This window comes from Botryllus schlosseri, chromosome 13, assembly GCF_051294905.1.
Source record: "Botryllus schlosseri isolate E-star chromosome 13, Bs_hap1, whole genome shotgun sequence".
Taxonomy (NCBI): Eukaryota; Metazoa; Chordata; class Ascidiacea; order Stolidobranchia; family Styelidae; genus Botryllus; species Botryllus schlosseri.
Genome location: NC_137248.1, coordinates 4,912,008 through 4,934,196, shown reverse-complemented (window position 1 = coordinate 4,934,196; position 22,189 = coordinate 4,912,008). Strand labels below are relative to the sequence as shown.

The following is a 22,189-nucleotide window of genomic DNA, read 5'->3' as shown; positions in this document are numbered from 1 at the left end:
GTACAGAACTCAATGGTCGCTATATATGGCAGATCCCTCTATCGGCGGTCCATGTTTATTATCCACATGCCTACCTTGGCATCTATACCGCAGTTGCCATGCATTATTCAAGAGGCCCAAACCAGCTGGAAATCGATGATGTTGTTCTGCATCACTTGCCTGCTTTCTCTACGGGTTGACTGCAATGCAATGTAATTTTCGTAATTCGTCAAGAACAAGGCTGCGTGATTACTTGATTGTGAGTAATGACACAGGACAATGTCTATGCGATTTGATGCAGAATTAGATGGAGTTGTTATAGACAGGATGGCACTGATATTTTGAAGACATTGTGTATTGCGTAAGGCTGTAAAGCAGGGGTGTCAAACTGAAATTGGGCGGGGGCCGGACTAAAGCCTTCAAATCGATCGCGGGCCGGAACAGCAAACCTATTCCAAAATGCTACCTCGTGCCCTCGCTTTTCAGTTGAATACTTTATTATCAGGCATATGTAGATAATACACAGATCATATAGTTTTATTCTAGCAAGTCGCAACACTTTTATTCGCGAACAATGGAATTGGCAAAACTACGTTGATTGTCTAGTTCAGTGGTTCCCAACGTGGGTGATATCGCCCCCCCCCCAGGGGGCGATTTGGCGGTCTAGGGGGGCGAAAATGACGAAGGGGGCGAAAATGGACAAAGGGGGCAACAGGGGGAGAGAATAGCGCAGGGGGCGATGACGCGGTTAAACGGCTATATTGGAGTCAAGTCGGAGAAATTACCATTTTTTTAGTCAACCCATTCGACATCGAGCCGAGAAGTTGACCTATTTTTTTTTAGTCAACCCGCTGGTGATTACAGTTTGTATGCCCATTTTTCGGTTCACAAAATTTGGGGGGCGATGATCGGTGTTGAGCTTGAAAAGGAGGTGATGAGTCGAAAAAGGTTGGGAACCACTGGTCTAGTTGAATGCATTTAAGAACCGGTCAAACAGTGGCGCTAACGACGATAAAAATTGGTATATTTCTATGTTCTCATTTGTTTTAGTCGTAGTATGGCGTTAGCTATGCGTTGTGAAGAATACAAGATATTTAACTGTTAAAGAGGACCTTGGTGGAATTTGGTTTAATATTATTAAATCGCGAGTAAGGTTTCTCTCAAGTTCGGGAGCCTGTTGGGTGGAAAGTGACACAACAGTGCGACCATGCATATTTGAATTATATATTAGTGTAACGTAACTAATATATTTTCCACGTAAACTGCATGTATAACAGTTCCGCATTCGCGTTTTGGATTCTGTGAATAGCTACTGTTGGCTCATTTTGCCATAAAACTCTGACCTCAGTGTGCGCTTTTTGCCTTCCCGATATTGGGTGACAATTCCACCGACTTGTTTCTAGTGGCAAGTAGAGTGAGACCACAACGCCGTGGTCGTGTGGTTAAAATGTGGCCTATGAACATTTGCGGTCTTGATGGAAATGTTACAAATGTACTGGATAATGTAAGAGTTTTTCAATCTAGTCCAGATGTCTCAAACTCAAATGTGCTCGCGGGCCAATTTCCTACTTTGTGATGGCGCCGCGGGCCGTAGCACCGATAGGTCAATTCAATACATTTCCAAGTAGGTCTTGTTTGACGGGACTTTGCAGACTGACATTCCACACGCATCTTGAAAAAGTGATTTACTATTTGGAATTCACGCCACGAATAAAATCATATTGAAATATATTCGAATAAAATTGTTGCTGTACTTGGCATAGTTGCTGTACATTTAGTTGTAGACACCAATAAACTGTACAAATTCATCAGGATATCGTAAAAGCAGTCGCGTAAAAATTTTGCAGTTAGCGGACATTTGACGTGTCACAATTATAGGTAGAATATTTCAGAATTTTACAAAGATTGATCAGTCTTATATTAGAGCATTGGAGCAGCCTAATCCGGGTTTCTGGCATTCATACTCCTGATAGGCAATTGATCATGTTATCACTCAAGTCAAATTAAATCAGCGTTAGATTTACCTGCGAATATTGGAACAGATCTAAAACAACTTGAGTATAATGATTACAGTGCCATAGCAATAGACATGTCAAGAAAAATCTATTGGTGCTACAGCATGTGAAGCGTAGGCTACGACTAGGGCTGGGCACAATGATTCGAGTAATCGAATCTGAATCGAGTATTAATTTTAATGATTCGAGTCGAGTAATAAAAGACGATGTTTTCGAGTATTGAAGTTATACGCTTCTCACCACTGAAAGTTAATTTATCAACGAGAATTATAGTTTCGATACTAATTTTCAATTGATCGGCGATACCGTAGCATACGAAACATATGGTATAAAGCTACGAAGGTTACTGGACGTAGCACATTTCCGAAGTCATGATTATCCCAGAATGAAATCGGTATGGTCGAAAAATACCAAAGTATCTTTTAGAAGACAAATAACTGGCATTATATTCTTTGTGGTGGCATAAACGGTACATATTTGAAATTTGACGTATTACATTGTGTTATGACGTCGTAATGAGTGATACCCGATTACTCGACTCGACTCGAAGCATATTACGTGATTCAGAATCGAATCACTCAGGTACTCGATTTTGCCCAGCCCTATAGCTACGACTACTTTATAATACTCGTCACATTTAATTGGCGATGATCACAAGGATAAAAATACCCAAGATGACAGATGTAACTAACTATACATCAAGAGGGCAACATAATGCTAATGGTTGCCATACAGAGGCAACAGAGCTGCTTGGATATCTAAATAAGCTACGCAACACAAGCTGAGACCTTTTGATATATTACCATTCCCCATACCAGTTTCACAGTTTGTTGCGTGTGGTTGCACCAAGTCACAGCGTTCCGAGTCAAAATAAGTATTTCTCCGATTGTAACGTTTGACGCGACTCAACTCGAGTCCACACTCTGAGTTCGAGTCATTCTACGAAAGGTTGCGACCAAGTCCAAATCAAAATGTCCAGTCACGAATCATCAACGGGTCTTGTTTTACCATCATAAACAAGTAATGTGACGTAATTGTTGATCTTCCATTGCGTGGTAACTTTTGAAACTGATGTAATAGTGAAGTTTGAGGAGTAGTTTCAGACTTCTGGAGTAGTTTTAGAGCGAATTTCTAGTTTTCAAAGAAAAAAATAGATATTTGGGGGTTAAATATCGTCGAATTCTTAAGAATCCAAAATACCGTCGCGGGCCGCACAAAATGGTCTCGCGGGCCGCGTGTTTGAGACCTGATCTAGTCAGAATTGCTTCGCGGGCCGGATTAAATCCTCCGGCGTGCCGGATGCGGCCCGCGGGCCGTATGTTTGACACCCCTGCTGTAAAGTAAGAGATATGCTGATTCCGTGATGTTCAATACACTATTTAAAGCCAAAAAGGAGTAACAAATTTAAAGTTTAGTGATGTTTACGCATAGAACATATTCGGAATATCTGCTCCAAGAGGGAGACAGCAATGTACGATGCAGATCAGCCCTTGTCTAAAACATGTTTTTTATTTTTTTCAAGCCATGACATCACGGATATTCAATTGTTCAATTGTGATGTCATAATGGAGTGACATTACCAATTGAAAATATAGGGTAAATATAGCTCCTTTGATGAAATATCTGTGCTATTGCTGTTGAACCGACCATTCTGAGGGTTCGAACCTTCCCATCGATATACGTCGGCAATATTGGGTGGAAATTGTCCGTAGGCTCATTTACAACTTGCTTTTTTGGTAAGAATTTACACAATTATGGCATAATCTTACAACTTAAAATAAAACACATTTTTTTAAGGGCCTTCGTTTAAAACACTGTTGAAAACATGTTTTCAACAAAGTGTTTTAAAACTCCGTTTGTTTTTAATGCAACCCTAGACGGAAAGAGAACATATTTTCCTATAATAAGTTGATGACATCATATTCGCGTAACTAGTACGTGGCAATGAGATGCCTTATGACTAGGGCAAGTTTTCGTTGCACTAAAATCGTGAAAAAATTGCACTTAATTTTTTAAAAAGTTGCATTTGTAAGTTTTTTCAATTATTAGGGTATCGTATGAAATACTTTAAAGGTTCCGTTGTATAATTTAACAGTTTAAAATTTGATGGGTGCGTGCTTGTTCGGTTTCTTTCGTCGCTATTCAATCAATCACGATCATGCGTACACTTTTATGTTCTCTAGGTTTGAATCCTATCTGATAGCAATTCGCTGTCAGTTCCTGCAGACATTTGTTACTTTCCTATTTCGCGGACGGTCATTTCATTTCCGGAACACAGCTAGAAAATAACACAATGCGGTAATAATTTTCCCAAAAATGTCAAACAGCATAGCGACGATCCCACCCCTCCCCCTAAAACAAGTAAAACACCATGCCCGCTAGGTGTGCAAACTTGACTCGAGGCATTGCAGAGTGTTGGCGGTTTAACAAAATCAGTAGCCTGAAAAAGCAGGTGGCCCGGTGAAAATGTAATTTTCGACAGTCTCGCCTGGGTGTCCGTGAAATGGGAAACTACCTCAACTGTGAACGACAGAATTTAAAAAGCAATCTATTTACATATTATTCGGACACGGTCGAGCTTGGCTCGGGTAGTTGAACTTCTCGCCTGCTAGCCATTGCGTCATAGATAATATTGAGATGCAGCTAATCCATGATGTAGCTCTTTGTTATGCAAATCAAGAAAATAGGACCATACTAGAAAGAGTTTATAGCACGTTTTATAAATCACTGATTTACATTTTGCGCAATATTTAATAAGAGTTGCAGTAAAAATTTGAATGAAAAAATAGGCAAAGCTGCAAAAAGTTGCTCGATAAATTCCTACAAACAGCTTAAAACATAATAGTACAAAGTACATAGATTCTGAGTATCTAAGAAGCTTCCAGAACCTGTAAAAAAGTTTCAAAAACTTGCTCTACTTATTGCGTACCGTGCGAACGCACGTTATGTTGCGTGCAATATAGTGCTGCTTATTGAGGGGCTGTGGCGTTTCCACAGATGTATTGTATAGGCTGGGTAGTGTGTAATGGGTATCCGCTGACAGGCAACATTTCAATAGTTCGTGTGTATTTCAATATCATATACAGAGGCTGGCATGTGGACCAAAAACTTTTGTCCGTTCATACACGAATATAGGCCTACTTTAGCTCGTCTTTTTGTGGATTGTAGTTGTTGCCGATTTGACTTATGCCCCCGCAATGTGCAACCATATCGAATTTCTAGTAATTGCTAAATTATCAGGAATAAATTCTCCCCGTACGAGTACGGTGAGGAACTTTGTTTCTTTTGCTTCGTTATACTCCCCGTACAGTTCACAGTGCGTAGTTTCTCTAAAAAAATTCTCCCTCATGTCATTCAAGCTACGCACATTAGTGGAAGTCACTGACGTCGTGATCAATCCACACCATTTTCACGAGCGCAACCAAGTGGTCGAAAAAGAGAGTCATTAATACCAGGCGTGATATTCCTTCCTTGCTTTACACATCGTCCATACTGCCACGAATCCTATTTCGATAAGTAGGCCTACTACTCGACGCGAAGCCTTACTCGATTCGGAATCGAATCCTATGAGATAAGTACTCGATTTCGCCTAGCCCTCTAGACCCGAGGAGCAAGTTTTCTCTCTGTAATAATATCTGCAAGTTAATCGTACAAAATCGATCATATATCTTGGTAATAAGATTAGACAGGGAAACATTACCTATTAAAGACCATTAACGGCCAGTAAAATTGATATTTGGACCAACGCATGCTGTTGGATGTTGCACGCTGTTATTTCTTAACCTCCCTACACTATTCCAAGTTGGTATTTCTATATGGGGTGCATCATTTCCCTCCGCTGTTCGCATCTGTACTCTGGGGCTCAGATTGCCAAGGGCGCTACTACATTAAAATCGAAAAATGAAGCCGCATTGATTCGCGATCAGCGCGAAGAAAATTTCAAGATCAATTAAATCTGTCAAAGATTAATTAATCTCTCGAAAATTCAATAGTAAATTCAATTTTTATGTCGACGGCCGCCAACACATACTAATTGAATTGCGTGTCCGTGGCCGCCAAAATTTTCTTCTAATGCAGAAGGTTGCCCACACCTGGTCTTGATGGTGCATGCCGGACAATTATTATGGGCTCACAGTTACAGCCTTTACTATATATGAATCCGCCGGTTCAGTATACACTTCTGTGTCAATATTTATAATTATAACACTTCATAGCTCTTCAATGGCATCAAGTGAGTTACTTCCTTTCACGGGGAGACTTTAACAACGTTCTTTATCTGCTAAGTTTTCGTTGAAGTGGTTTCGTTAGAAGTATATTTGTATTTCCGCGCCATTTTCAGACGGTATAACACCGTACATATAGTTTCAAATGTAACACTTTGTTTGGCCTGCTCTATTTATAGAACTTTCAAAATAAACATTCCGTAAGACGCGAGCTACGAATCATAAATCATTACAGCGACTTGTCGCACTGGCTACAGTGGTGAACTCTTTGCGTATTGTCAATGTTAAACGAAGATATTGCTAATATCATAGGCGAGTACAAAAATCTGGAAAATCATACGAATACAATTGTTTGTAACTGAAAATGAATTCATTGTACTTGGTACGCAGACACCTTCCGTACATCCACTGGCTCCACATATACGCCTAGATTTACTCAGGGAGTCGTAATTAGGGCCACAACCCTGTTGCTACTAAAATAAGACCTCTAAAGTATAGTCCACAATTTTGCAAACTTAAAGGAATGACTTCGCGCTACAACCGCCCGTTATTTTGAGATCATCCTATAATGGCCTGTTACGGTTCAACCAGAACGTCACAAGCGTCTTCCGTGAATCACAAGTACCTATCCCGAGTGATCGGTAAGTCCAATCGTAGCGTCTCAAGTGCGATGTTACAGCCTCGACGGTCGGCTGAGATACACATCACCACAATTTTAAGTAGTCAATAGAATACTCTTCGTGAGCCAACGGGCTCATATCGGTTTGAGGACCATTCTAGTTTAAACAGAATCGTGCCAGGTGGTGAACATACGAGCCGATTGGATTATATGTGTTTTGCTCTCTGATATATCGGCATTTTGTTTGCATACGACGCTTACAAGGAATCCGACATCTAACCGGATGAAGCCGGTAATTTGGACTCTTTCCAACCGGCCGCGGTGATTGATGTGATTGTAGACACAGTGGCTAACGCATCAATGCGCCGTAAACAAAGTGCATGCTCCGATGATAGAATTCAATAACATTCTACATGAGCTTAAGCCTAAGGCATCATCAATGTAATGTACATTTAGGTCGGGCAAGAGCTTTGAGCTGAATGGAAGTCATGCATTGTCTCCCAAATTGTCCAGATTATAATTGAATCCCTATCTCAATGCCAGCTACAACGCTACACGTGAAGTGGACGAGATCAGAAGCGCACGGCATTAATGACTGTGACCACTGGGTTAAAGTATTGCAAATGAGCTTGCTCGATTCCTTATTCTCGGAATGCCATGCAGTAAAATGATTTGTTGATTCCACATTTCTGGATCTCGATTCTCATAATCCCATAAATCCTTTAAAATCCGCATAAATTTTGGAATATGATGTCTTCAGTTTGAATCGAAACTATAGTAGCGTTTGTATATGCACCATGTCGGCCTACAATGTATGTTTGCGTCCAATATGCCTGTATATATTGTAACTCAATTTTCTAACAGACAATGCCAAACGAGCAAGCTCTATTTTCACATTGTTCAGAGTTCATGTTCAATGTTCACTGTTCAGTTAACCCTCTATGTGTGAGTACGTTATGTTGTTCAGTGTTCAGTGTTCATAATCGCCAAATGAATGGGCAAACAGGGAATTATCAAGCCAGTCTATGCTTCAACTCTGTGGGATAGAAAGCAGATACTCAAACTTGCTGTGTGTTGTAGACATTAGGCCAGGGGTGGGCAAACTTTTGAGCTCGCGGGCCGCATTCAGCATCTAAATTCATTCGCGGGCCGCACTATATAAAATTGGGATTATAAACCAAAACGCAATATAGTGAGGACATGGAGATAATATATGTGCTTATTTAGAACAAGTCAAATATTGCTTCTGATGATATTGTACACGCGTCAGAAACATATAGTGGCGAGATTTCATAGGCAGGCGGACCTCAATAACCAATTTGTCAAAAGTCAATAGTCAAAAGTGGGTTGGCCCGATTCTTAGAATAGGATTGAAATACAATTCTGTGAGCAGTGATCTGTTCATAGATTTAGTAATTCCACTTTTGGCTCAGTTCCAGGACACACAATGCTGACAGCATCATAACCATGTTAGCTTTAACCACGCTTCTACTATGTGTAGATAAAATATAAATACCCCTATTCTACGCATACAGACAACGAATGTACCTAAGATACGCCCGAATCGTTTTTTTATAAGCACATCACTGAATTAATTAAAAATGAAGTGGGCAATCTGAAATCCCACTGGTGATCCAAATTATGTCAATATCGTTGCAGCTATCCCGCTGTGATACCAAGTATTTACCTTAGATCAGTGGTTCTCAAACTTTTTAAGACACGCCCCGACCCCTTATGATGGTCGAAGATTTCGCGCCCCCTTATCGTCATATCACAAAACGCAACCAGTATGCGAGCAAACCTAACGGGTAGTTTGATGACGTGGAAGGGTACGAATGTGGATGAGAGATTTTTAAATGTGTAATTCAGACTAAATACATAGCAATAACTATGAATTGGATGAAAATCGCGCGGAGCGCGAAAGATTTTTTCAGTCGAGCTCAGTTTCGCGCCCCCTTCAGATGCTTTCACGCTCCCAAGGGGGGGGGGGGGCGCCCACCAGTTTGAAAACCACTGCCTTCGAATTATCATGGTGAAATATACTAAGAAAAGTTAATCAAGTCCCTGCACTAATTCGATTTTTAGTACGCATTTTATCAAAATTTTCTTTAGACTCTCGCGGGCCGCACAGAACGGCGTGGCGGGCCGCATGCGGCCCGCGGGCCGTAGTTTGCCCACCCCTGCATTAGGCAGTCCGTGTCGGCATTTTTGGGCGATTGTATATTGCGATGGAATGCAAGCGAAGCAAGGGAAGTGTGGACTTACTCGAAGCTGTGAAAAAATTACCCGCCGATCCAGCTATGCGTTCATTATTGGTAGAGAATTAGTATAGCGTACGCTATGATAAAATCTATCGTAATGCGAACCATTTCAAACTCGAATTCGTTCGCGCGCCTCAACAAGAGTTAGTATTTTTCGTTCATTATTATAGTTATCTTGGAATTGAACATGTAACAGGCCATTCAGGGTACAGAACTTCAGAACTCCATAAAACAATAACTCGATATTTTAAATTTACTCATTAAACGCTTTTCGACTGACTCTCATCAGTAGCGAAAGTCAGGGACACGGCGAATCATTTTATACAAAAGTTCTGCTGATGCCTGATACGGCTATAGGCGAACCATCGGCTACATTATGCAGATTGTGTCTAAGGCATTTTGCGATAAATGCTTAAGTAAAGTTCGAAATGATTCGTCACTTATCCTCAAGTTAATACCGCCACCCACAGCGATAAACCCGTTCAAGCCGTGGACTGATCACAAAACTCTGTCGTAGTTGACACTAACGGAAATAACACTATACCATTCCTCATGTCGAGTGCGTTTTCAGATTTTCAAAGTTATGTATTGGGGGGCAAGCATTCCATTGTTACATGTAGGGCCGGGCCAAATCGAGTACCTGAGTGATTCGATGCTGAATCACGTAATATGCTTCGAGTCAAGTCGAGTAGGCCTATCACTAATTATGACGTCATACCAAAACGTAATATGAGAAAGTTCAAGTATGTACCTTTTATGCCACCACAAAGAATATAATGCCTGTTATCAGCCACGTTAAAGATACTTTGGTATTTTTTCGACTACAACGATTTTATTGCACTTGATGACAATATTGTGGGACGATCATGATATCGGAAGTCTGCTAATTCCAGTTACGTTAGTAGCTTTGTACTATGTTTCGTCTCGTACCATACGACCAATCAAGGATTTGAGGCTTCAACAATGAGTATTACTGTCGAAAATATAATTATCGTTGATAAATTACCTTCCAGTTGCGAGAAGTGTAGAAATCCGGTACTCGAAAAAATCGTATTTTACTACTCGACTCGAATCATCACAATTTATACTCGATTAAGATTCGAGTACTCGAATCATTATGCCCAGCCCTATAGTTACATGTAATCTATTTCACACTATACTCATAAATCTATTTGGTAATATTCCCCGATCTACGCTAAATAATTCCTCATTCAGCGATTATCGTTTCGGTTCAATACATTCTTAAGACCGTATATGGGTCTATCCACAATACCTAAATCATGATCCACATGGCGACCAATATTTCCAGAGAAACGACACTGCAGCAAAGCGCTATGATACAGAACTTGGACGTAAATGTACAAGTCCACCCGTTTGTCGTTTATCAATAATTGCAGGAGCAATTAGCCAGGAATTACCATGAAATGCAATCTCTACTCGCACTGCTGTCGCGTGACAGCGGCATCCAGCAATTGCATGTATGTCCATTGTCCATAATAAGATTTGCCGTCATAAAGAAATCATCTACTGGGAAAGGGTTTCACGCGTGAGCCGCACTGGATCCCAAGCGCGTTATAAAACTGTAATTGACCTATTCGCACGATTAATACGGATTATTCGTGGGGAATGGCCGCTTGTTTTAAACTAGTAATAGGATTAATGAGCACCATGCCGAGTACACGGCAGGAGTATCAGCGCAGTTGCCTCGCTAAACGTTTGCAATATTCAGTGCAGGCGAGCAAGGATTAAATCCAACTGAGATAGTCCGCATATTTATTTTCTTCGGCGCGTATCTCATCAAAATTTTCTCGCCCATTCCAACACCTACCAAGCTTTTGTGTGCACAGAAGCTCGTTTATACGCCGATTGGCGAGAGCGATGCCGGAATTCGAAGGGAAAAAATCGTTGTATAGCGGCGACACGATGTCACCCAACTCGGCGCGGCAGTTTGAATCGACCGAGCAAGCCAGGCAGCTGGGATGTAGAAATCACTGGGAGATTTTAATTGATCGCAATTTCAGTTTGAAACGTGTTAAGACTCGCTCGATTGGTATGGTATTTCACAGTGTATATATCCGTGCTGGATTCATGGAGGAAATGTTACGCAGTCGTGATGCCAGTGCAAAGAGTTTAATGTTATTTGGGTGTTACGTTCGATAGTGAAGTTGCACGGACGAATCGACATGATAGCGGTCGTATTCCGGGAGGGTGCGCGTGATATATATCAGTCTTATCTAAGATTTGAGATAACGCAGGTTTATTTCAGTTCATGGAACACCGGGAGTTTGAACCCGATCCGTACGTCACGCTGACATTGCTCAATGGAGTCATAAAATCGATTGCCAACGATTTCATGGGCTGGAAATGATTCCTTTGATAACCGTAACGGTGAAAGCCGTTGGTATTTCTGTTCCTTTACCTCAGTAGCAAACATACTATAGGGCCCGATAAAAGTCTTCCTCGACGCTTGCTGTATCGTGCTCGAGTAGCGCAGACACACTACACGTCCTGTGCTGTAACAACAAATCGCTATTGAACGCTATGCACGTGCTGGTATTATTTATATTAGGGGTATGGATTTCCAATATTCTCACGGTAATAAATCTAGCCAACTGTTAAATTCTAATTTACCACGTTAGGGTATATTATGGATTGCTGCTCTCGGTAGCGGCATTCGAGAAAATTTAATTTTCGGAGAGGATATATGAAGAATGGAAGATATGTACAAATGTGACACAGTTTTAGCGCAACTTTATAAGATGCGTTACCGCAGTCGGTTGTACTGACGAAAAGGCGCATTGTCGTTTTCAACATCAATATTTACAATACTACTTTGGTCTACTCGTGATTTGTAAGCGTTTGCCTTGACGGTATGGCGGACAATTGAATTAAAGTAGATTGTCTTGATACATACCAGGAAAGTATGACATGATATCTGATATGACAATGTATCAAACTCAATTTTGGTATGGAATATGGAAAAGTGCAACTCTCTAAAAGTTAGGTACCAAGATGAATACACTAGCCTACCGAAAGTTGTTACTTCGCACCTCTTAATTATGTTCTGCGTAAAGTTTAGGAAGCATCAATGGATATTCAATCATAGACCTATATCTACGTATAATGACGCGAGATATTTTTGCATAGGGTGAATTTAAACGTCTGTCGATATAATATCTTTTGTTCGAAAATTCCTTCGATGAGAATGCAGTTTGTAATAAGTGCTTCGACCTTCCTGCACTGCACTGAACGAATTACGACAATCATTCCACAATGGACTTCTTTTAGTTGTACCATTACGACTTATGCGCGGAGAGTGGGGTAGGGATAGTTAAAATCTTCCCTCAACAAAAAGATTTATTTTATTCGTGGAAAAACACTATTCACTGCAGTTTGGATTGTCCTCTGCGGGTGGGCCTATATTAAATCGTGATGCGATTATTCACATTACTGGATTGACATAGAATGCTAAATGCTTCACTCCGATTTAGTAACGAAAACGTGTAAAGTAAAACCATTATACTAGCGAGGATGAACCATCTCGATGGAATCACTACTATTCCCTGCTTATGCATTGGTATTGTACATTGTACATTCGATCGTAATCAAACAATATCAATTTTAACTGCTGTCAACTTGGTGATTCTGAACTTCCGAATGTAGTGACCGCAAACGGGAAATTATGGTTTATCGCACCAGCCACGCGTCAATTAGCGCGCTTTTAAAAGTTATCGAGTCCGTAATTATTATTCTTGTGCTCTGAAGCGGTAATGTATTCCTTACTATGGTTCAGGCGGTTTTAACCCACGCCAGTCTCATGGCTTGTCGACTCGCGGACAGGTTGATATGAGATATTACATTACAGGAAATCACAACTGGGGTTAATTGTTTGCACGAGTATACGGATGAATTGTTTTGTGTTTGGATGTGGGAATATGATCTTAGTGACGCGTTATTTGGTGTCATTGCGTGAGCCAAGTTTTCGAATGTGATGTTGATGATATTAGGTCATGCTATCATAGTGGTTATAGCCACTGTATAAACAACATGCCAGGTTAGTAACGCAGTTTTTGAAGTTTCAAAAGAGAGCTAATTTCAACAAAACCGCATGATTGATTAGTCCAATTGGAGGCGGTACTTCGACTGATATCAATGGTTTTGAATTGGTGCAGGAATTTGAAAATTGGTATAGCACGGTAGACGTGATTGCTCTGATAGCGCGGTTAAAGACAGGCCGGGAATAAAATGAAGGTACGATGCGGTTGATGACTTCTGTTGGCCAATTTTCTCTGCGGTATTAAAAGCTCCCGCCATGAGTTATCTGATTGAATGGGGTGAAATGAACGCGCTGGCGTACATGTTTGACTTATTGCCTTTCTGCAGGATGTGTTGGGCTAAACCGTAATAATCTATCATCTTTTATGTGGTAGCTACCTGCTGGGCTGTCCTTTCAAATCTTGCTAAAATATACCCGGAGGACATAACGGAGTGCTCTACGGAACGGTTATGACTTCGCCAGCCTTCGAACGCATAGGAGGTAAATGTTATTCACGTATCACCTCTTGGTATTTTGCCACTCATGGCCCGACCAAGTCGGATTTTGACACATTCCACTTAGATTAAGAACGTCGACGCCACTTCAAAGTTAACCGCGTTGCTATTGCATTGCGATGGCGACTGCAGACAACCATCGCTTCTATAATTTGGTCTATCATCACTGTCTACCAAACCCGTTTCCCGTACAATTAGCCCGCTTGCGGTAGATATGAAACAAAATTTGTTCGCAGGCGATGTAGAACAACTGTCCCAAAGACTGACCAGAAGTCTAGCGTCGCCTTTCGGAGCCTGGAGTACGCCGCAAAGTCGTTCAACTGCGATAGCCATACTCTCTGTGTACAGCCTGATATTTTTGGCCGGTCTCGTCGGGCACGTCTGTGTTGTGGCCTACACTATTTCATCAAGACGGTAAGTGCATAGACTTCCGCGGATATTTGTAATCAGGAGGTTACTGAAACAACATTATATTTATTGGCGCCTTCCAACATTTGCCCGTTGAATATCAACCACCTAATTACAAGGTACTCGAATCAGATACTGCGGTTAGCAAATATCTCCAAATCACCGTTTACATCTCTTCAATCACCATTACTTTAGTGAGGGCGACGTTCCCCAAATTCCTACTAAATTTCAGGAGATACATCATTCAGTATGTCCGCGCAAACGTTAGCAAGAGGATAATAAAATTACAACATTTCTGCTGCTGAAACGCTAGAACATTTGCTAAATTCATGAAAGCTGTATGCTGAAATGTGTAACATCAATAAACAAGTGTACCGGTTGCGGCTGGAATTGCAGAGCGTAGCCACCAAACGTCAACAGGTGCCTTGTTTTCTCTACAATCATACATGTCATTTGTCATGTCTGTCCGGGATTTACCCAACTCGCGTCCGTAATCGATGACGAAAAGATGTAGCCACTCGCTACACGGCAAGATCGAACCAACACACTACTGCGTCCAGACGTGAAACGCATTGATCGCGTTGAATAATTTACATCACCCATAACTTGTATCACGTTGAAGTTCAATGCGTACCATATGCAATGCAGCAAGTGTGTTTAAAGCGAAGCGAGCCAGTCGCATAACCGTAAGGTGAATAGATCAATTTCCATAATCATAATCATGCTCATCGATTGTCAACAATGAAATCCTATTGAGCCTTGTGTGAATGGTATTATTGGTTGATTAGGTCATTTCATTTATACCCAGCTGGCGTTCGGTATGGTGTTCATTGCTCATTTCTCTATCCAAGTGCACCGTAGAAAAACCAACTTATTGATCTGTCCTTCCAATATGATATCAACCTTCGCTTGCCTAGTGCCTACTACAGAAACGTCATCTTCGTATTGATCAATGCCTCCTTCCCCATTGCATCTACCATCGATTCAGGCTTATGAACGTCGACATGGGAGGCAATCATTAACTCAATACGTGCGTAAGTACTAGCATTCCAATTTCCAATGGCAAATGGGCTGGTCATTTCACTCAGAGAACCTGAATGTACTTTTGATTATGAATTTTGATGTATACTTCACATAGCTGTGGGCGTCAACATTATGTTTTGATCACATAAAACTATACTTCGTCGCCATTCATATGCTGTTGAGGATAGCATGACTTTCATTCATTTATCGTGTATCATAGAATCCTATAGCAAATTAAGACTGTATTTTGGTAACTGTGTAAGTGGTGAATGGTGAAGGCCCAGACATCAACGTCTAGTAGCGTAATGGCAGGAGTTCGTAAATTTAATGCGGTTGCTTTATCAGCGCACGCTGTCATAATAATATTAGCTCAAATATTTCGAGAATCCGTCAGGACCGTGGCGTGCGTTTTACGAATATTGATTTTTTGGGATATGGGTTCTGGCTTTTATCAAAAGCCGAGCGCTCGATGAATTCCAGTCAGCAGTCATACCGTCATGCCGTCGCGAAAAATCGATTTGTCGGCATGCTTGACCCGTTACGGGTGGCTTGCAAGAAGCCCTCCGAAAATAAGGCGTAATGTATAGGAAAGTATTCCCGGAATTTTCCTTCAATCAGCGCATTCATGTTTACTCCAAAGCAATCTTACATCAATACGTAGATAACATTGTCAAATGTAATGCAAGTCAGGTTAATCGATAGGCGGCTATTATTATCCATGTGTATAGTCAATGCAGTAGGCCTATACTTGCGCCGATTCGCTCAAGAAGAATCCCCTCGACATAATTTCGTAATTGCGTCTTGATCCGTAATTCTATGATTAAGCGTTTCTTTTATTATGCGACGTAAATATTCTGCCCACCGCGCAAACGTGGCAGTTACTCATTCCGTGCAGTATTCGGGGCTACCAAAACGCCGGAGGCGCGGGAACTGGTGGCATCCTGAAATCGCAGATGCAATTAATTCTTACCAAATTAAGTTCGATTTAGAATTATAGCTGCGTTTTTTATTTTGAATTAGAGTAAAATTAGATTTATAGCTACATAATTATTTTTTTCAAAATGGATTAAAATTAGAATTATAGCTACAGTTTTTTTCAAATTAAATTAGAACTAGCGCACAGCTAGCGTCGCTCGTTTCGCGCTATGCGGTTCTTCTGTATAGCAGTTACAGCAAAATCAGAAATAAATTTCGAATTAAAATTAGAGCAAAGAAACATTCCATAGTAGAATTAGATTACCGGCATTTCGCTAGAACTAGAATTTGTCTAATTATGCAAGTCTTGCATGTGTGCGGCACGGGGCACCGGCGATAGACTGAGCAAGCACAAGAATATGCAATAAAGTTACAACTATTGGTTTGACATGACTCTGTATTCGCAATCGTGTCTCTAAAGACAGGGGCAGAATAACGTCCAACGCTTGCTCAATGCTCACCATACATGATAACACTTTTATGGCCACTCCTTCCTTGGTTTAGTGACTAACAAAATGCACTTGAGAGTCTCCCGAATCACGAAAGTTTTGTTTTTCTTGCTACGCTTTCCAAGAGCCGAAGTCAAGTGAGCTTACAAGCGTGGATTTCCCGCATTTGATATGCGACTACATGGTTTGCCGTCTGTTGAGACACAGTAAGGAAGTTTCCTCACGACCCAATTAATGTCGATCGAGGCGTTTCGGATATGTTCAGGATACTGTACCCTACTTTCAAATGAAAAACTATGGGACGTCGTATTACAGTTGGTCCTTCAGTCCATGCTAGCGACCGAAACTCAAATTTTGCGCAGATGCCACCACCGCATGTGCCGCAGACCGATGAACAATGCAACTAAATGATTTCTACAATCTGGGGTCTATCCCAGCGCACAGTATGAGCGTAAAACTGATCTCGATTACAATTACTACGTCGCAGTGCCTTTAAAAACTAATCTTAGGTACAACAATTTGCAGTGACGCATGCAAATGTCCGCATATATCCTGTTATTGTGCGATATTTTGACATCTTGTCCTAGAAATTTAATGTTTCCTGCTTAACTTCTGTATTAGAGCGACCCATGATCTCCGGTTTATAACGCAGTCACCGAATCCCTACTATAGTTTAAACGTAAAGGGACATTACTTGAAAATGGTGTTATCGTTTTTCATCTCATTATTCGAAATAAAGGCCAGGAAGTCGGCATGCATTAAAAACGATGGTCGCAAATTTCGTGAGATGGTTGAATCGGCTACTTTCCCGAACAATTGATACGACAACCAAAGCTAAGATAAGTCTTTTTTGTCGAGACGCACAGGTCGGGTACGTAGACCTCCACCGTCTCGCGACAGTCCGCCAGTCAGCCTGTGAATATTTGTGCAATGGAGTGGAATATAATCAGTTTTCCTTGTTTCAGAAAATACCACCACTGTCGACGCGGGGCTTTGGTAATCATCGGCAATCTATCATGCTCGCAAATGCTTTTTCTGCTCTGCTGTCTGCCTTCGATAGCCTACCATTCCATCATGAAACTGTCATACGAGCCGTGGATGCTGACGGATGTCGTGTGCCGGATGGTGCCGTTTTTGAAGGTGTGTTTGTTTGTTACAAACTTATTTAACCCGAGCCGTTTGTTTGGGTGTGCTGCGAGGCGTGACAAGAAAAGAATATTAACCGTTTCGTGCGATTTGTATTCGTGTCGCTGTAGTGATATCAAAGTATTTAAGGCCAGGGCATGGTATGTATGGCATGGAATGGGAAATTTCTATATTCCACACACGTCTGAATCGTCCATACCATAGCAACATCCTTCCATGCCATATTTGTTACTTTTTCGATACTCTCGCTTTTGCGCAACCTCTCTGATAATGTTCAATACTTGATGTGTGGAAATTTTCAGGCGTTTATATTCTAATTATTCTGGATGAATTTATTCATTTAAACATCCCTGATGCACAAATTACATCCCCAATTCCTCTGTGTCATATGTCAGAGTTGTAAGTTGCCTCGAAGACGGTACGAAAAATATATGCGCGATTGTTTGGGAATCACAACAAAAGATCATGACATGTCAAACTAGTGTAATGGTTCGTCAGGATAGTAAAATTGGAGAGCTGTTGAATATATTGTTTACAAGTTTGGTGCATCATATCACAACGCGGTTAAGCGGCTGACATTTTTCTGAATTCTTCCGTTACTGTTATTTCTCGAATTTCCAACCTTGCGGCCTCCGCTAGGTTTAAATAACGGCCGCTGATGCTTTTTATTACTGCCAAACGCAAGCGATCTTTGTCGCACTTGGGGCGCGTGGAATCCCGTGGATAATGGTTGATTAAATCAAACGCGAATCTACGCGATTGTAAACACCCTTTCAATTCGTTATCTACACATTGGATGGCTAGAAAGTTGTTTGTCATGGAACCAGGGAGATTGTATTGTTCATCAATTGATGGTCATTCGTGCGAGCCTGTCTGTATAGATATCAACCCCAGAATACGACACTGGGGTGTACCGTTACGCAGTGCTATCGCTTTACACTGGGTCGGGTTTTGGTCGATTGTCTAAAGTTTCAAGCCACGCTTACCTCCGCCAAGGGTCGTAGTGTGTGTATGGCCTGTGATAATGATACTGTGGCTGTGATTCCATACCTGCCCACCCGTTGACTGAGCAACCGTTTTCGAGATATTTATATCATTCATGTTATTGACCTAATAACCGCGCAGTGTCGGACGAAATAATATTGTCATTAGGCATCTTAATCACCTTTATGGGACACAATGGGATGTCATATTGTTGACAAACGCATTGTTTGATGTTGAACTTTTTTCATTGTCAATAGTCCGAGGCAGTGTTGTTTGTTTGATCGAGTTGTATACGCACATCGTTACCGCCTACTAGTTTTGCGTCAACGTCACCTCAAAGCTCTTAACGGGATATAAATTTCCATTATATACCAATTACTTCTAGGACATGGACATTGCGCGTGTGCATTGCGCGGCGATAACCTCAGAGCAGATTATAGTGTTACCAGCATTTCAATATATTTCGCAAGGTGCGAACTGATTCGATGAGCATGGATTAGTCCTGCATACTGACACGGGATCCTGTCCTTCCTAATTTTGAGGTCTATAGCTTGACTTGACACCTGACCATTAAAAGTAATCGGACCCACTCCACAGCTGGACGCAATATAGATTCCGTGCGGTTTGTCTTGCAAATGATGGAGGCCTACTTTAAGGCCATCACAGAAGATAGTTTCCAATGCGAACTATTTGCGAAGAAACTCTATCATGCAGCTAATGAAATGTATCGCATTGATTTTGGTCTGTACCAGGACCACTCCTAATTCAGTAGAATTCCCTTCCGAACGCAATTGGTTGCAAGAAGCCATGAAGATACTATACCTAAGTTTAAGGTGATAGATATGAAGTCTGTGGGTGGGGAAGGGCACTGCATTTCCAACTGGCGTACGGTGTACGTACGCACAATAAATTGGTACATCGTTGTTATTAGTAGCATTGACGCCATTGGCCGGGCAACAGATGAGTGCGTAACTGTGTACTGTGTATTCATAGACACCGACCCATAGGGTATCGTACGTTTCTCTGATCACCCGCGCAGTTCCGTTGCAGCTGTTGTTGTAAATGTAAACATATCGATCTCGAACCAAAACAGTGGTCACATCTTCGCGGAACTGGTGCCAGTAATCCTCCGGCTGTTGCGCGCGCGACTGCTTCAATAAGAGTCACCTCGTATCCTGCGAAAACCGCTTTTCGTCTCGTGTCGTAGTGTCAACTATTACCTCACCAGAGCGAAACTGAAAATGAGTTGATTACTAATCACAACTGTGCAATGAGCGGCCCTTTTGCGAGTGTGGAAATAGCATCAGCAAAACAATTGCTTTACAACAAGTAGTATACATGGAAGGGTATACTATAAGGTCAGGTTACATTGGAAATAATATTTCCATCAGGACAGAGGTATTATGGCTTACTGAGTAAGCTCAATCTTCAACGAAGCTCTATTTTTGATCGTGTGGTTTGAGTCTGAAATTACATGAACATCTTGGCTTGGCCGATGCGATGCGCATGACTAGTCAACAAATTTTGATCAGATCACGCCCATAGTTGGAAAACTAGAAAATTGTCATCTTTTCCAAATTAGATTATTATTACAATTAATGAATCGTAAAAACTAGGAAATTGAATTACATTTCGAATTATAAGAATCGGATGTACGAGTAAATCAAGTTCAGTTCATATGAAATCAGTTCATTCCCATAAGCATGATAATGGTAAATTTCGTACTATACGGTTCTCCTGTAGCATTTTCACGAAAACCAGATATTAGATTAGAAAGAAAATTGTGTCACATTTCACAAATTAGGTTAGAATTGGACTGCCGGCCTTTCTCTCTAATTAGACTAATCAGTCTGATCACACCCATTGCAACGATCTCCTCAATGCGAATGAAACAATAGTATCGGTATATTATTCTGCTAGGTAGTAACTACGTTTAGTCACGATCGGAACTTAGTAAAAGCATCTTCCAAATAACGAAACACCAGTTAGTCGATTACGGTCGGACATTGTTACATGTTCAAGTATGTTATTTCAATAACGCACTCGAGCATGTCAATGCAAACAACCGGACAAGATGTAATGTATACAGTTTATCTGCTCCAGCCTGTCGTTAGAAGTGGAATGTCGTCGCGACACTAAACACTATTGAAGAATTTTCGAGACGTGGGTCGTATTTTAGTGACTCAGTCATGATCAAACGAATACCCGTACGAGCTAAAACGCTTCTTTACAACTGTGATGTTGCACTCAAACGAACATCACTGCAGTAATGGCCCAAATCTCATCCGGCCGGGTATAGTCGGAAATTCAAACGACGCGTGGAATACTTGTAGCTATGCTTTTCGATTATCGTTTTAATGTACTAGCGTATATAATTTGTCTTGTCGATATTACTCTACGCCGGTGACTCATATTGGTTCTGTGGTCGTACAGAAACTTGAAAAGTCGCGAAGTTTATTTGTTGATAGACGTGCTGTGTTTTGAAGTCGGCTCCCTTTACTTGGCGAAGGTATATAATCATTCAGTGCGGTCGAATTCAGATGAATGGATGACTTAAAACTGTGTTACTCAAACACAATAAAGTCAATCTCTCATTTCTTCATATCTTGGCGGATTTTTCGCTTTTGTGCTCACGGACCAGCAGCTCTTGATTCCACTTCCGGACTAGACTATCGTGTCGATCCACCTGTAGAATTATTTAGTGCGTGATGTCGTAAAATGATTCTATATATTTTTCCGAACGGTTAAATTCTAAATCGTGAAGATATCTTGCCCATGTGGCGATGCTTATTCCATGCCTGTTGCCCTTGGCGAAGGGAAGTATAATTGATGTTTGCTATTCTTCCAATTTTGAACGCAATGACGATATTAGCATTTTAACGACACTAACAAGAATGCTACGGACGTTTTTGCAAACAGATTTTGCAACCTACGTTAGTGGGGGCATCCCTCATGAAGGCAGAGGCTGGGAACACTGAGTAGTATATCATAGTACTTAGCAGTTAGCATACTATATGAAGAGAGAAACTAGGTTACCGATTGCATTATATAAAGCCCTGGGATATATAGATATCCATGTATACTATAGCCCGAACGGTTATGTAAATTCATCATTCGTTGGATGCTACATTCATTTGAAATCCACGACAGTTAGGATTGATAAGAGCCCTGCATTACTGCAAGTAAACTTGTGACAAAACACATTGTTAACTGGTCGCGTCGAAATTTTTCATTTCAAGCATTTGTCATTTGTCGCAACGGCTGCCCGACTGCCCGTGTATTCGGAATGTTGAATTCCACACTTGTGAATTTGCCAAACTATTGTTATTATGAAAGTGTGCATCAATATTGTATTGGAATTCCGAAAATGAATGTTTCAATGAATATGAGCGTGAATTCTGATGCACGGCACCAGTTCAGCACTTGGTGGCTTCGGCATGTTGAATTCGGTACTTGGCAGGTTAGGTTTTAGCTTGGGGTAGGTTAGGCTTGGGATTGGGAGCCGCCAAGTGCTTAATTCATTGGTAACCGTCCCGGCTACAGATTCCCTCTATTG

General features: G+C 41.2%; 1 protein-coding gene across 2 annotated transcripts in view; it reads left to right on the top strand.

Annotated features, from left to right (window-relative positions):
• LOC145453621 (uncharacterized) overlaps positions 1-22,189 on the top strand; it is a 181,558-nt gene that overhangs the window by 157,513 nt on the left and 1,856 nt on the right. The window contains exons 2-4 of one of the 2 annotated variants that reach the window (XM_080331591.1): positions 13,481-13,634; positions 13,885-14,062; positions 17,469-17,643. In XM_080331591.1, the coding sequence (XP_080187717.1) occupies positions 13,604-13,634; positions 13,885-14,062; positions 17,469-17,643 (384 nt within the window). In that variant the 5' untranslated portion in view covers positions 13,481-13,603. Of the gene's footprint in view, positions 1-11,066; positions 13,349-13,480; positions 13,635-13,884; positions 14,063-17,468; positions 17,644-22,189 lie in introns of those variants that run through there. The other variant, XM_080331592.1, reaches the window with a different exon arrangement.